The sequence below is a fragment of the Agelaius tricolor genome, unplaced genomic scaffold (genome assembly GCF_023055355.1).
Source record: "Agelaius tricolor isolate 1412-34295 unplaced genomic scaffold, bAgeTri1.0.p SCAF_43, whole genome shotgun sequence".
In the NCBI taxonomy this organism is placed as follows: Eukaryota; Metazoa; Chordata; class Aves; order Passeriformes; family Icteridae; genus Agelaius; species Agelaius tricolor.
Window position 1 is genome coordinate 2,943,538 of NW_027269303.1, and position 16,311 is coordinate 2,959,848.

The 16,311-nt window shown below is 54.4% G+C and overlaps 2 protein-coding genes across 2 annotated transcripts in view; both read left to right on the forward strand.

Annotated features, from left to right (window-relative positions):
• Positions 1–16,311, forward strand: part of LOC139604077 (zinc finger protein 420-like) — a 249,072-nt gene that overhangs the window by 159,802 nt on the left and 72,959 nt on the right. The gene's annotated exons all lie outside the window — the stretch shown is intronic.
• LOC139604061 (olfactory receptor 14J1-like) lies at positions 7,146–8,009 on the forward strand. Its single transcript, XM_071455048.1, has one exon. It carries the CDS (start codon positions 7,146–7,148, stop codon positions 8,007–8,009), a length of 864 nt encoding a protein of 287 aa, XP_071311149.1.

Below are 16,311 nucleotides of genomic sequence, written 5' to 3' on the forward strand. Positions count from 1 at the left end.
GCTCTCCTGCCCTTCCCCTCTGCTAGAAGATGGACAAAGCTGCCTTGGACAGCAAAGTCGATTGCAGCCAGTGTGAAGAGAAGATGGAGGAGCTGGATGAGAGGATGCAGGAGTTGCAGAGCCAGATTTCAGGCCAGGAGCAGCACTGGAACAGTACCCAGCAGCAGTTCAGCGATGCAATTGAAGACAAGGTGAGGGGTACCTCGTCCCCACCACGAGGAACTGGCACCTTTGGGACTTGACAGCCTGAGGCAGCATCCCTCTGAGGATCCCCCTCCAGGCTTTTCCCTGGAGAGCTCCGTGTCACATCCTGGAGCAGCTGGCTGAGGCTGTGCACCTGTTCACAGCTGGATCGCCTGGAGCTGAAGACTTTCCGTAAACACCGGGAGGACTCCTGGAACAGGAACATGGAGGAACTCGAGGATAGGCTGTTGCGTGAAAATGCTGCTGGGATTAAGAAGTGAGTGCAATGGAGATTCTGATGGCTTTGGGGACAGCGATGGCAACTGCTCCTGCCAGGCAGGGCTGTCACACCCCATGCCCTGAGCTGGGTCGTGCCCTGCCCTCCTGGCCGTGCACACGGGGGAGCTTTGGTGCCAGAGAGGGGCTGAAAGCGCTGCAGGGGCTGCTTGGGATGGTGGCATGGGTGCCTGTGCCCTTCACCTGGCATCAGCCAGCACCTTGGGGATGGGGAGAAACAGGCTCAAGAGCCCACGGTTCACCCTGCAATGGCCGTGACCCTGTGCAGTGAGCTGCCCAGCAGCTGGCTGCTGCAGGGAGCTGCTGCCTGTGTGCTGCAGGGCTGTGGGCCCAGGAGCTCAGCCAGCCCTCTTCCCTCACCCTCCTTAGGCAGCTGCCAGTCCCTTTCTCGTGCCTGTCCTGTGACCGCATGCTCAGCGTGCAGGTTCCTGGCCAGTGAGTAGCACCAGTGCCTCGGGGGCAGCGGGGCTGGCATGGGGGGAGATGGGTGCCAGCAGTGACCCGCTGTGCTGGCACAGGGGGACAGTGTCTGCTTGGGAGGGGCTGATGTGGGGAGCCCCCTCTGCAGCCCTGCCCATCAGCAGGGGCTGTGGGGGCTCATCCCAAGGGCTACAGGCAGCGGGATGCCATGGGCTGCAATCCCATGGCTTTGGGGGGGCTGCCTCCAACAGGAACAGGTTCTTTGTCCCCTGTCACACACCTGTGACTCCTGCCCTCCCCAGGTACCCCGAGACACTCCCGTATTTGCAGCCCATGCCCCCCAGCAAGGAGCCACCGCCCAGCCAAAGGTGAGGGCCCTGAGGACACATCCCCAGCGCCTGGGGTGCAGAGCAGCCCTGACACAGCAAGGAGGGCTCTGCACCTGGGCTGGGGCAGAGCAGCCTGGGGGGACGGGGCAGGGCAGGGGAGCAGAGGGCAGCTGTGGAGGGCCAGTGCTTGCCCCAGGGCTGGGGGCTTTTGCATTCCTTGCCTTGCACTGCCCTGTCTGGCCATCTCTCTGTCCCAAGGCTGCTGAAAGCACATCTGATGAGCTGTGTCTGTTTGCAGTCTGAGCTCAGGCTTGGAGGGCTGTTGGGGAAGATGAAACAGGAAAGCCTTATAAATATGATTGCCTGGCAAAAGATTTTGAGAATATGGAAACTATAAGCGAGATTGAAATAAAAGCAAGCTTCAAGATCCCTTAGTTACTGAACAACGGGAATACAACGGTGTGGCCGGCTGAAGGTAATCCCCTTTTGATGAAACAAGACCCTCTGCTTGCAGGAAGGTCCAAGGGTCCCAGCAGACCCTGCCAGCTTGGCAGAAGGGGTCCAAAGAGTAGTTTTTAGGGTTTAAAATGTAGCACAGTATGGTAATGTAGTGATTCTTATAGGCTGTATGGAAATGCTATAGGATTTGTATCTTGTACTAGATTGGTTAAGTGAGAATCAGAATACTCAACACAGAAGATGATTTATTGTATTGTAACGGGAACTTGGCTCTTACTTTTCTATGCTCTTAGCTCTTACCTCTTACTCTTACCTCTTGTCTCTTAGCTCTTGCCTTTTATCCTCATACCCCTTTTACTCTCTTATGCTTTTACTCTCTTACGCTCTCATCCTCTCTACCCCTCTCTTCTCTCAGGCCTGCTCCGAGCTGTGGCTGGCAGCTCCAAGCAGGGCCCTGCACCCACGCCCTTTGCAATAAACCGTCCATGACCTGGCTTCAGAGATCTCTCGTCTCCGTTCGTCCTGACCGTGCTACCCCCGTCAATCCTACAGACGGGGATTGGGTGCCTCCTGTGAAAGGAGTTCCCAAAACCAATCCCTGCAGCTGGGACAGCCCAGCTCCTGCCAGTTGGTGTCCTGTGCACAGGGACCTGCCTGGTGCCATGGCCAGCACACGTGGCCATGGGGACAGAGCCAGCAGATGCAGCCTGGTGGGATGGGCTTGGGGCTCCTGCAGCAGGTGGACAGGAGCTGGCAGGGACATGCCCCTGCAGGCAGCACTGCCAGTGCCCTCCCTGGCACAGCAGGGTGGTGCCCTGCATGCCACAGGGCTGGGCACTGAGTGTCCTGTGCCCCATCCCACAGGAGGCCGCTGGTCCGTGCCAGTGTCCCCGAGTGCTGCAGAGCTCTGGAGACCATCAGAGCAGCAGCTCCACGATGCAGAACATCAAGGCTTCCCCACATACAAGTGCACAGCTGCAGCGTCTCCTGGTACACAACAAGGTAGGTGTGATGAAGGTGGGGACACAGAATGGTGACTGAGGCTTGATGGCATTGCTGACTGTCCAGGGGGAATCTGTGCCTTCAGTCTCCAGAGGGACCTGAGTTGGATTATTGGGGTGTGCTGGATTGGGCCCTGCATTGCAGCCAGCTGCCCTCTCCTCCTCAGCCCAGTGTGACCCTGCTGCACGGTGATGGACACATCTCGAGGGGCCGTAATGACCAGCATCGTATGGCGATCAGGACGCAGGATGCGTCAGGTATGGCCCTGTCAGGGCAAGGGGGTCAATGATGACAGGGGCTGATTATCTGCAGGGTGCCAGCTGGGGGATGAGTAGGGCTCTGTGTACAGAGCTGGGTAATGTGGCGTGGGTATTTTGCATCTGGGGTAAGAAGAAAGGGGCAGAATGGAGCAGGAGGACTGGCACATGGGGCAACTGAGCTTGGAGCTGGAGTAACATGGGAGAATGGCCATGCCCAGTGTGGGACAAGAGCTTGAGTCCTGGTGCGCTGGGGCCAGCACCTGTGGCGGCTCACCCTTGCCCTTCACGCCCAGGCCCTGCCGCCTCAGGAGAGCACGGCCAGGCACAGCTCCTCGACAGGTCTCATGGGCCCCAGGGCTCGAGCAGCCTCTGCAGCCCCGCCAGACATCAACAGCCCCCGGCCAGCTGGAAAGGACTCAGCGCCCAATGCTCGACCTGGGACATCTTGTCCAAAGCGAGAAACGCCTGTGACAATTGTCATAAGAAACTTGACTTTTTACTTGTATATAGTTATTAAGTTAGTTGTATATAGTTTTAGGCTAATAAAAACTGTTAAAATTATAGGCAGAGCCTTGTCTCACAGCCTGTCTCTCCCCGGGCTCCCTGGTGCTCCTTCAGCTCCTTCCCCCCTGCTGTGGCTCTGCCCCCGGGCTGAGCAGATGGAGCCCCAGGCCGGGCCCTGAGGCCGCTGCTGCTGCCGCGGCGCCTGCGGGGCAGCCCTGAGGCTCCGGGCCGGCTGTGGGAGCAGGAGCGGCGCTGCAGAGCCCGCAGCCCTCACGGGCTGCGAAGGCACGGGCAGATGGCCGTGGGGCCCGGCTGGCACTGCCGGCGCTGCTGCTCTGGGCTGCCGCCTGCAATCCTTACAGGCAGCCCTTAGGCCGGCTCAGGAGCCGCTCGGAGCCGTGCCCGAGGGCTGGCCCCGACCCCCGGCCCCCAAGGGCACTTGTCCCTTCATCTCTGCACTGCCACATTCCAAGCTCATTTGTCAGCTTCCTCCTGCCCTTCCTTTCTGCGGGGCAGCGTTAGGGGCTGGCCCAGCGGCTTTCCTCCCGCACGGCTGCAGCCCCTTGCCCACAGCTCCCTGGCGGGAGCCAGAGCTGCTTTGCAGCCGGGCACCCCCGCCGTGTCCCGCAGCCCGGGCCGGCTCCTGCCCGCTGCCGGCGAGGCCCCGCGGCTGGGCCCGGCCATCCCGGGCCAGAGCAGCTCCCTGCCCGGGGGAACACAGGGGGACACGGGGGATGTGAAATACAAAGCTGTGTGTCGTGTCAGGTACACACAGGCAATGTGTGTATTTGTGATTGCGATATGTGTGGAGACCGACAATGGGACAGTTGTGAATTCTAATAATAACTGAGGAAAGTAAAGCATGGAAAAAGTCCTTTGAACCCATCTTTTGTTTGCAATTAACCTTGGTTGATTTAGGAGCATTGGCATTAAAGCATTAAGGATGTTGCTTTTTCCTTGTAGTTAATCCTTTAAGAGTTCTGCAATAATAACCTTTTGAAGTATAAGTTTAGAACATTGCTTGTATCCTCGAAACTATAGCTTTGGAATATATATAAAGGAAACATGCTTATCTCACGCCTTAATAAAGGAGAGAAAAACAGCTTGAGAAAGGAAGATGAACACCACCTCAAGGATTTATAGTTTCAACCAAGGGAAGCTGGACATCACTGTTGTTAGATTTATAGTCTTTGCAATCAAAAGATGGACCCACATCTGGAGAGCTGGACCTCACCAGATGGGATTCATCTTTGTCCTTTTGGAAACCAGACCACCACCATCTGGGGATACTCCTTTTGGGATACATCCTGAGAAAAACTAAATCACAATAGTGTGTAGAATTGTGACATAAAAATTGGGAATAGAAACTGCTGATGAGTAAGAATTGGAATAGAAATTGCTGTGAAAGCTTATGAGTACCCCTATAAATACCTGTAAGCCTCAACTATCGGTGTGCAGTTGGAGGGAAAACTTCCCTGACTGTACCCAGCGCTGTATTGCTCATACTTTACCATATTAATTAATAAATTGATTGCTGCTTGAATATTGGCCTAGTCAAGCTTCTTATTTATACCATCCATAACTGTAAAAGCAAATCTTCCTGCTGAACTGAATAAGACTAGAGGGAAATCAAGGCAGAGCCATGGTTTGTCAGGACTTGCTTGATCCTGATGAGCCCTGTGGTGCATTTGGAGCTGAGCCCTTGAACCTCAGGGCCTGAGAGGAGATTGCACAAACCTTTCCAGGAGTCAAAGTCAGAAGAAAACCCCAAAGTGTCTCAAAGCATGAATGGGTCTCACTGAGGTCCGTTCCCAAAACAGGCTGCTCATGGACTCCTTGGAGGAGAGAACTGGAGGCCAGGATGGCACAAAAACCTCTCAGAGTCTCAGTGTGGAAAGGAGAATCCAAAACACCTTAAAAAACCTTGAGTGTCTCAAAGAATTAATGAGCCACACTGAGTGTCAGTGCAAAGCTCTCAAGGGACTCCTTAAAGCAGATAATTGGAGGCCATGATTGCAGAAACCTCTCAGAGACTCCAAGGCAAAAGCCAAAGCCAAAGTCCTTTGAAAAACCTGCAGTCCCTGCAGGGAGCATGAAGGAGCCCCCAGGGCCATTGCTGAGCAAGGCTCCCCAGGGACTCCTTGCAGCAGATCCTTGAGGCCACTGGGATGTGGGCTAGGGGGGGGATGCTGAGGGCAGCACAAGGGGCTGACAGTGCCCAGCCTGGCTGGGGCTGTGCCAGGAGGCCCCAGGGCCTCAGGACAAAGTGTCTCCTCCCGGCCCTTGCTGGCACAGACCCTGCTGTGGCCCAGGGCACCAAGACTTGGCTTCTCTTTGTCCCCACCTGTCATCACTGCCTGCAGTTCTCTGCTCTGCCTGGGGCCTGGGGACACTTGCTCAGTCGTGTCCCTCAGTGGGACCCATTAAAAGTCCAAGAAAGTTTGGAGTTGGATTCTGCCTTGGAGTTCTGGAGAGGTTTCTTCAGCTCCCTCTCAGGGCCTGATGTTCATGGCCTGAGCACAAAGCCCCAGAGGCTGATTAAAGTCCTTGTGCTGTGTCTGTGCTGCTGAGCTGGGCTGGGCTCCTGGCCCAGAGGCAGCTCCTGGTGACCAAGAAGAGCTTCAAAAGCACATTTCTCTGGATGAGCAGCTCTTCTGCCAGCCCAGCAGGGCTGGGGCACTGCCTGCAGCCAGCCCGGGCACAGCCCAGAGGCACAGAGAGCTTCAATCAGTCAGGGCTGGGAAGGGGCTGAGAAGTGCCTGGGGCACAATCACAGCCAGCCCTTGGCACAGGAACCTCTGGCTGCAGGACAGTGCAGCTGCAGCTCCTGGAGCCATCTCCTCAAGCTGGAACATGCCAATGCCTGCAGAGCCTGTGAGTGCATTCTCTGCTTGTCTCTTGTGCAGAGCAGCCAGGGGTGCCCAGGGCTGTCCTGCAGAGCAGGGTCCTGCAGCCCAGGGCGCTGTGCTGGGGCAGGGACTCTGCTGCCTGCCAGGGACAGCTCTCAGCCAGCCCTGGCAGCTGCTCCCAGCACTGGGGCACAAGATCTGGGTGGCAGGAGACAGCTAGTGAGGCTTGGAAGTGTTCTCCTTGTGTGGGGAGGATGCTGCATTGTTCAGGACTGCTCCCAGCATGGCATTGAACTGCAGAACATTTCCAATTAGATCATTCAGGGAGCACAGCAAGACAGGGGCTGCATAAAATCCGTCTTTTAAATCTTCTGCTCTGGGTTGCCTGGATGAGAATCTGCATGTATATTTCCATCTCTAAATTCAGGTAGAATAAAATAAATTTTCCCTGAGATCTGCGTAAACCAGGGAGTGACAGAAATCAGCACAGGGCCCCTTAGAGGCAGCATCAGTGTCGCTTTTCCAGCCTCCTCAGGGTTGCTCTGACGTTGCCATCAGAGCCTGCAGAGCCAGAGCTGCCCCTGGGCAGTGCCTGAGCTGGGAGGGCTGTGCAGGGCAGAGCTGAGCCCCCAGGGCTGGGCTGGGCTCTGGCAGCACTGGCAGGGCCCAGCCCTGGGCACAGGGAAGCAGCTGCTGGCAGGGACAGCTCCAGGCAGCAGAGCCCTGGGCAGGCAGTGGGGGGAAAGTGCCCCCAGCCTCTGCTGGGATATTTCAAGTCCTCTCCACACCCAACTATTCCATGATTACTTTTCTTACAGATCCCCATGCCAAGGCACCAGCAAATGTCCAACAGCAGCTCCATCAGGCACTTCCTGCTGCTGGCATTGGCAGACACGCGGCAGCTGCAGCTCCTGCACTTCTGCCTCTTGCTGGGCATCTCCCTGGCTGCCCTCCTGGGCAACGGCCTCATCATCAGCGCCGTAGCCTGCGGCCACCACCTGCACACACCCATGTTCTTCTTCCTGCTCAACCTGGCCCTCGCTGACCTGGGCTCCATCTGCACCACTGTCCCCAAAGCCATGCACAATTCCCTCTGGGACACCAGCAACATCTCCTACACTGGATGTGCTGTACAGGTCTTTCTCTTTATGTTCTTCATCTCAGCAGAGCTTTCCCTCCTGACCGTGATGTGCTACGACCGCTACGTGTCCATCTGCAAACCCCTGCACTATGGGACCCTCCTGGGCAGCAGAGCTTGTGCCCACATGGCAGCAGCTGCCTGGGCCAGTGGCTTCCTCAATGCTCTCATGCACACGGCCAATACATTTTCCCTTCCCCTGTGCTATGGCAATGCCCTGGGCCAGTTCTTCTGTGAAATCCCACAGATCCTCAAGCTCTCTTGCTCACACTCAAAACTCAGGGAACTGGGGCTCATTGCTGTCAGTGCCTCTTTAGGTTTGGGCTGTTTTGTGTTCATTGTTTTCTCCTATGTGCAGATCTTCAGGGCTGTGCTGAGGATCCCCTCTGAGCAGGGACAGCACAAAGCCTTTTCCACCTGCCTCCCTCACCTGGCTGTGATCTCTCTCTTTGTCAGTACTGGCATATTTACCTACCTGAAGCCCCCCTCCATGTCCTCCCCATCCCTGGATCTGGCCCTGTCAATTCTGTACTTGGTGGTGCCTCCAACCCCCTCATCTACAGCCTGAGGAACCAGGAGCTCAAGGCTGCAGTGTGGACACTGATGACTGGATGGTTACAAAAACATTAATCTGCTGGCCAATTTCTGCAAATCCCTTGTAATAAAAGTCATCTTTGATAGTACATGTAGCTTTCATTTTGGACGTTCGTTCTATTTTTATTTTAGGTTTTTAATCTTTTCCACAAATAAATGTTATTTATTGTGCTATTTCTCATTTTGTTTCCCTCCACCTTCCCTGTGGCCACAGACTGTGTCAATGAGGGGCTGCACTCTCGGTGCCTTTAAAGGAACTAAAGGATGTCCCAGCAGAGTTTTCTGCAGAGATGCCCTTGTGTTGCCTTCTCTGGAGCTGCAGCAGCAATGTCTGTGTGCAGAGCTGGGGCAGATCAGTGCTGGCCCAGCAGCTGTGCCCAGCAGCAGCAGCAGCAGCAGCAGCAGCACTTGGTGTTGCCAGTGCTGCTGCCATGGCCCTGCCCCGCTGCCCTGGTGGCCCTGGTGTTGCTGCAGGGCCTGAGTGCTCTCGGGGCCGGGCACAGCCCTGGGGGTGGCAGTGCCGGGGCTGCAGCAGGGACAGGCCATGTAATATAAATCACCTTTGATAATTCTTTTGGGTTTGGTTGTGGGTTTGTTCTTTTTTTCCCCATGTTTAAGTTTTTTAATATTGTCCACAAAGAAAAGCCATTGGTTTTGCCATTTCTCATTTTGTTTCTCTCCATCTTCCCCATGGCCACAGACTGTGCCAGTGAGGGGCTGCACTCCGTGTGGCTTTAAAGGAACAAAAGGATCTCCCAGCAAAGTTTTTTCCAGAGATCCCCTTGTCTTGCCTTCTCTGGAGCTGCAGCAGCAATGTCTGTGTGCAGAGCTGGGGGCAGATCAGTGCTGGCACAGCAGTTCTGCTCCTGCTGGCCACACCATTCCTGATCCAGGCCAGGAGCCATTGGCCTTCTTGGCCAGCTGGGCACACTGCTGCCTCATGTCCAGCCTGCTGTCCATCAGTCCTGCAGGTCCCTTTCTGCCTGGCTGCTCTCCAGCCACTCTGTCCCCAGCCTGTAGTGCTGCAGGGGTTGTTGTTGTCAAAGTGCAGAACCCGGCACTTGGACTTGTTAAACCTCACCGTGTTGGATTCATCCTACCAAGGTTCCTGTGCAGACCACTCCTATGTTCCCTCAGATCCACACTCACATCCAGCTTGGTGACATCTGCAAAGGTGTCCTTGGTTCCACGGAGCCCCTCAGTGTCACAATGGCCTTATGGTCACATCAAGTCCTGCACTGTCACACTGGTCTCCTTGGTTCCATGGGTCCCCAAACCATGACAATGGACTCCTCGGTTCCATGGGGCTTCACAGTGTCACAATGTTCTCGCTGGTGCTGCAGTTCCACAGTGGCCCCTTGGTTCCACGGGGCCCCAGGGTGTCACAATGGCCCCAGAGTGTCCCAATCATCACAGAATGACAGAATCAAATAGGCTGGAAAAGACCTTTGGGATCATCAAGTCCAACCAATGCCCCAATACTGCCTTGTCACCCAGACCATGCCACTGAGTGCCACTGGAGAGGGACAGTGACTCTGCCACCTCCCCCCTGGCCAGCCCATTCCAGTTGCCACTCACCCTTTCTGTGAGGAACTCCTTCCTATTGTCCAGCCTGAGCCTCCCCTGGTGCAGCTTAAGGCTGGGTCTTCTTGTCCTGCCCTCCAGCAGATCCACACTCACACCCAGCTTGGTGCCATCTGCAGTTTGTGAATGCTGGACTCGATCCCCTCACCCAGAGCATCAGTGAAGATATTAAACAGGACTGGGCCCAGCACAGATCCCTGGGGACAGCACCAGTGCCTGGGCACCAGCTGGGTGCAGCACCATCCCCACCACTCTCTGGGCCCAGCCTCCAGCCAGCTCTTAAATCTCCCAGCCAGGAGGGAACCTGCCCAAGCCGTGGGCTGCAGCTTTTCCAGGGAATGCTGTCAGAGACAGAGTCAAAGGCTCTGCTGGAGTCCAGGCACACAGCATCCACAGCCTTTCCCCCATCCACAGGTGGGTCACCTGGGCATAAAAGGAGACCAGCTTGGTCAGGCAGGACCTGCCAGCCCTAAATCCACGCTGGCTGGCTCTGATCCCTGGGCCATCCTGTGGGTGCCCTGTGATGGCACTCAAGGTGATCTGTTCCATAACCTTGCCAGGCACCCGGGTCAGGCTGACAGGCCTGGAGTTCCCCAGCTCCTCCTTCCAGCCCTTCCTGGGGATGGGCTCACACTGGCACCTCCAGTGCTCTGGGCCCTCCCTGCTGAGCCAGGACTGATGGTAAATGATGGAGAGCAGCTTGGGGAGCTCATCCACAGCTCCCTCATCCCCCTGGGATGGATCCCATCTGATCCCATACACCTGTGAGCATCTGAGTGGCTCAGCAGGTCCCCAGCTGCTTCCTCCTGGATTCCAGGGGGCTGTTCTGCTCCCTGTGCCAATCTACCAGCTCAGGAGAACACTTGTCCTGAGGACAACCTGTCCTAATATTGAAAATTGAGACAAAAAAGGTGTTAAGTAGCTCATCCTTTTCTTTATCTTTAGTTACTGTATTACCCACTGCATCCAATGAAGAGTAGAGGTTCTCCTTCTCCCACCTTTTGCTATAAATTTTTTTATAGAAACATTTTTATTTTTTTACACAAGCTGATAGGTTAAGTTCTGATTGAGTTTTCAACTCTCAACTTTTCTTTCTGCATAACCTAATGACATCCTTTAACACTTCCTGAGTTGTCAGTCCATTTTCCCCTTGACATCCCAGAAAAGCTCCATGCCCTGCCAGGCCAGTCATTTTCCTCACCAGCTCATCTTTTGCCACACTGGGACAGGCAGCTCTTTCCCCCTTAAGATTACTTTCTTGAAATGTGTTCATCCTTCCCAGCCCTCTTTGTTTTTAAGGGCTGTTTCCCTTAAAAAATCAGTACCCAATTTGGTACTCCCCAAATCTGCATTCTGAACAGGCCAGTCTGCCCTTCCTAATTCCTGTGTAGACGTTTTGTTACTGCCTCTCTTTCTTACCCAGAATATTGAAAACTTGAAAACCCCAATGTTCCAGTGGGCCTGGCTGAGCTGGCAGGACCCTGAGGCTGCTGAACTTCCAGTTCCCCGTCTCACACAATGGGCCTTGTGTGGTTTCCATAGGCCTGGGGATGTGGAGAACAAGCTCCAGGTGTCAGCTCAGCTGGTGTAGGCAATTGATCATCTGGTAACATGAGGTCACAGAGTGGGCTATGACATCACAGAGTGGGTTATGTGAGGTCATTGATCAGATATGACATCATAGACTGCCTCTGTGACATCATTAGCCAGAGGTCTGACATCACAGAGCAGACTATGACATCACAGAGCCGTGACATCAGAGACCAGCTGAGTGACATTAGAGAAGGGGCTGTGAGCTCACAGAGCAGGTGTGACATCCCAGAGGGGCTGTGTGACATCCCAGCAGGGCTGTGTCAGATCACTGGGTTGGTCACTCCGCCCCAGCTCCCCCTCACAGTTTCTCCCAACAAGTCCAATGCTGTCCATGCCCAGCGGGGTCCCTGTCCCCCGGGATCCCCCCGGCCCACCTGGAGCCACAGCCTCCACCAAAGGATGTTCCACAGGATCCACCCCAGAGCCTGACATGGGGACAAGGGGCCAGGGCTGTGTGACCAGGACATCAAGGACGGGGATTATCCAGGTCACTGTGGCCTGAGTTGGGTTGCCCAGGGCAGGAAAGATGTCTGGCAGCTGGAGCAGGGTCTGGGAAGGGCCTCCAAGGTGGGGCTGGAGCCCTTGGGCTGTGAACATCTCTCTGTGTCTCGGGCAGCTCCTTCTCCAAGGAAAGCAGGTGGGAGTTGGAGCCAAGGAGCTGAAAGCTGCAGGTGCAGCCTGGGCTGGAGGGAGCTCAGATTTGCACAAGGCTGCTCTGAGTGCCAGGGCTTGGATGGGGGAAATGGTGGGCTGGGGGTAGGGACAGAGTCTGATTGATTGTCAGCCATGAAGGGTCTTGATTTTCATATCCATTCAAACTGCATGAGGAGGTACTTGGATTCAGTGTCAATTGGAGATTGCACATATCAAGGTATTAACAGGAAAAAAATCCTAAACACGACCTAAAATTTTTTTCTCACTGTCTCTGCAAATATAATACATTCACTTTGAATACACTACTGAAATCTGTTGAATTAACCACAAATTATTTAAAAATTGAAATCAAATTATTCCCAGAGGCTTCACTGGTTAGGATGTTCTGAATGTTAATGAGCCCTGGGACACTGAATTCCTGCACTGAAGAGCTGAAGGCTGAACAAGCCTCTGGAGCAGTGAAATTCAGCAGCAGCCTCCAAGTTGCTGAGGATGTCAGCAGCTCCCAGTGAGGCCATCCCTGCCCAGAGACCGTGGGGGAATGGGCAGACAAGGAGAGCGTCCCTGGGGCTGGGGCAGCACAACTCAGAGGCACCAGCGGCTCCAGCTGGGCAATGGAGTGTGGAATGTGGCTGGGAAAGCCCTGCCTGGGCTGGGCCAAGCAGGACACACAAGCCCTGACCCCCATCCACTAAAAAACTCTCTCAAGGAGACATTTAAAAGGAATTACAATTGTTTGTGTCCTCTGAGTTGGACGCACTGGAGAAATGTCAGCAAGAGATTCTCAGGAGCTCTAAACAACAAAAAAAGAACTTTACTGGCAACTTTAGAATATCAGAGAAACTTTGGCCAAAGGTTTAATACAACAGTCAATCAACAAGAAGCACTTCTCATAACCTTAACTTTGCTCATTCAACTTCACAAACTCTAAGCCTGTTCCATTTTAAGTTACTCAAATTTTGCAGAAAGAGGGAATAAGAAAAAGACAAATAAGATTTAGATAAGCACACACAGAGCTTCCAACTCCTGGATTCCAGCGCAGTTCAGATGGAAATTCCAAGAGGATGCAGGGTCAAGATGTGTGCTTGCCTTGTGGTCAGCCTTCAATACCCCTTGGTCTCCCTGGGCCCTTCCCCCAGGTGGGGCTTGGGCTCATTTGGTCCCTCAGGAGCTGGGCTGGGGCTGCAGAGGTGGCTGTGGAGCATTGCCTGTGCTGTGCCAGGGACTGGCAGCCACTGCTGGGCTGGGATAGAGGCTCTGGGGGGATTGGGGTTCCAGGGCAGGGCAGGGCTGGGCTTCCAGGGCAGGGCAAGGCTGGACCTGCACCTTCCTCTCCCACGCATGAAATGTTTCCAGCCAACAGTCTCCTCCAGGCTGTCACAACAGGCAATGTTGGATGTGGAACCCCATTTCTGGCCATGGACACCTGGCTGAGAAGGACAGTTCTTTTCCATGGGAAGGAAAGCACAGAGCCCCAGTGTTTGGAAGGCAGGTGAGAGCCTAAGTAGGCCACGGCCAGACAGACTTCTCAAGAATTGCAGATTTTGTCTGGGATCAGTCTTTCAATTAAGGGAATTTTGAAGGTGGAAACCCAGTCTCAGCCATGGGCACCTGGAGAAGTAGGACAATTCTTTCCCATAGGAAGGGGAGCACGGAGCCTTCCCCAGGGTTTTGGGGACAGATGAGAGGTGACCATTGTGAAACCGTTGCCAGTCAGACCTGTCATGACAATATTCCTATTGGAATAATCCCTGGATATAAGGAAATTTGGAAGTGAAATCCCAAATCTGGCCAGGGTGCCTGCAGAAGAAGGACAGTTCTTTTCCATAGGAAGGAAAGCACGGAGCCCCAGTGCATTAATAGCAGAAGAGAAGTGCCCCTCAACATGCCAGGGTCAGCTGGACCAATCAGGCAGCCCATGGGAGGCCAAAGCAGCCACACCTGTTCTGTGCTCCCTTGGTTTTGGGGGCCCCACAGTGTCACAATGGTGCCTTGGATCTCTGAGGCCCCACAGTGCCATAATGGTTACTGGTTTCCTGGTTTCTATGGGGTCCAGCAGTGTCACAATGGCAAAGTCCTGCAGTATCACAATGGACCCTTGGTTTGATGGGGTCCCACAATGTCACAGTGGCCCCTAGGTTCCATAAGGCCCTGCAGTGTCACCATGGTCCCACTTATTCCATGAGGCCTTGCAGTGTCACAATGATCTCCGTGGTTCCACAGGCCCCACAATGTCATGGGACTCCTCTGTTCCATAAGCCCCTCAATGTCACAATGGACCTTTGGACCCTGGGGGTTTGCAGTGTCACAATGGTCTCCTTTGGCTCTGCAGTGTCACAATTGATAACAGGAGGCCCCTCTGTGTCACCCTGGAGCTTTGGTTCTATGCAGCCCTGCAGTGTCACAAAGGCCTCTTGGTTTCATGAGGCCCCACAGCATCACAATGATCGTCTTGGGGACCCCCAGGGGTCACCATGGTCTCACTGGTTCCATGAAGCCTCACAGTGTCACAATGCTTTGCTTATTCCATGGGCCCTCATAGCATCACAATGGTCTCCATGATCCCATGGGTCCCCCCAGTGTCACAATGGTCTCATGATTCCATGGTGCCCCATAGTACAAAAAGGCCTCTTGGTTCCATGAGGCCTCAGAGGGTCACAATGCTTTGCTTATTTCATGGGGCCTCATAGTGTCACAATGGTCTCCTTGGTTCCATGGTGCCCCACAGTGTGACAATGGCCCCATGCTCCATGAGGCCATTAAGTGTCTTAATGGTGTCTCCATGATTCCATGAGGCCTTGCAATGTCACAATGGACCTTTGGCTCCATGGGGTCTCGCAGTGTCATAATGGCTCCTTGGTTCCATGACCCCCCAAAGTGTCACAATGGTCTCCACAGTGCCATGAGGCCCTGTGTTGTCACAATGGACCCCTGGTTTGATGGGGCCTCTCAGTGACACAATGATCCTTACATTCCATTGAGCCACACCGCGCCAGTATGGTCGCCTTCATTCCATGAGTCCTTGCAATGTCACAGTGCTCTCCATAATTCAATGAGGCCCCACAGTGTCACAATGGTCCCTTGGTTCCATGGGCCCTGTGCTGCTGCATTCCCCCCTCCCCTTCTCAGGCCGCCCTGCCAGCTGAGAAATGCTCCTTGGGACTCGGCCTTGGCCAACAGCCCCTGGGCTCAGCTCCTCTGCAGCTCATCACAAACACTGTCTGCTCCAGGCACTGCTGCTGCCCAACCAGCTCCTGCTTTCTGGAGGAGCAGCCCTGGGAACTGCTTTTGTTCCCTCCGTGGCACAACATCCCTGTTCTCACCCTGCCAAAGAAAGCTGTTGGTGCCAAGTGTGGCCAGGATGAACCATTGCTGGGACTGAAGCCCTTCTCTTGGGGCCCTGCAAACAGCGCTCCAAAAGGAGCCCTTGGAGCTCTCCTGGGCCAGCGACTCCCTCTGAGTGGGGCCTCTCCCAGCCGGGAACTCTCCCGTTTGCTGCACTCGGGGATCCCCAACAACGATGGAGCCTGGGCCGATCCCCCCACTCCTCCAGGCTCAACCCTTCACCCGCTGGGGAGATGCCAAAGGATGCACAGGGAGCATTTCCTGCCCTCAGGGGAATTTCTCCCAGGTGCCTTGCACTGACTCTTTGTGTCTGTGTGCACACAGGAGTGCCTGTTCTGGGGAAATGTGGCAGAAATGCTGCTCTCTGATAGCTGAGTCAGTCAGGCCTGTAGGTAAGGTTAAATCACAAGGTCTAAGTAAAGTTAAATGCTACTAAGAGTTGTTCTTTTCCTAAGGTATTAAGTTTAATTTACTTTATTAGCTAAGTTGAATATTAAATGTTATTCCTCTGTTAAATTGCTAAGTCATATATTTTAAGTTAGGTTAAATACTGTTAAGCTCTGTTCTTTTGTTAAATTGTGAAATTGAAGGTATCAGTTAAGGCTTAGGTGTAAGTTAAGTCCTGTTAGGTTTAAGCTGCATTAAGCTTTTGGGCGATATTCCTTTTATCCTTGCCGTCACTGCGCTTTTGTAACACACACACACAGGGACAGTTCTCGGCTCATTTCTGGTTTGATTGCCTGGATTTGGTTTGGTTTTGTTGTTGCTTTGTTTCCTTGGTGTGCCTGAAGTGTCCAGTCAGGAGCAGAGTGACTCTTGCCAAGGACCTTTGTGCTGCTGTCCCTTAATATTCAATCTGGTTTTTGCTGCTGCCTTGCTGGGGATTTTTTCAGCGCTCTCAAGGCCTCGTTGGTAGCAGGGTGAAGGAGCCCTGCCCCAGGCTCTGGCCCTGGGGGACACGGGGACGCTGCCGGGGGTCCCTGTCCCCCTGTGCCACCCCCAGGGCCCCGGCCCCCCGTCCCCGTGTCAGGCTCTGGGGTCGATCTCATGGAACATCCTCTGGGGGAGGCTGCGGCGCCGGGGGCGGGGGGACCCGGGGG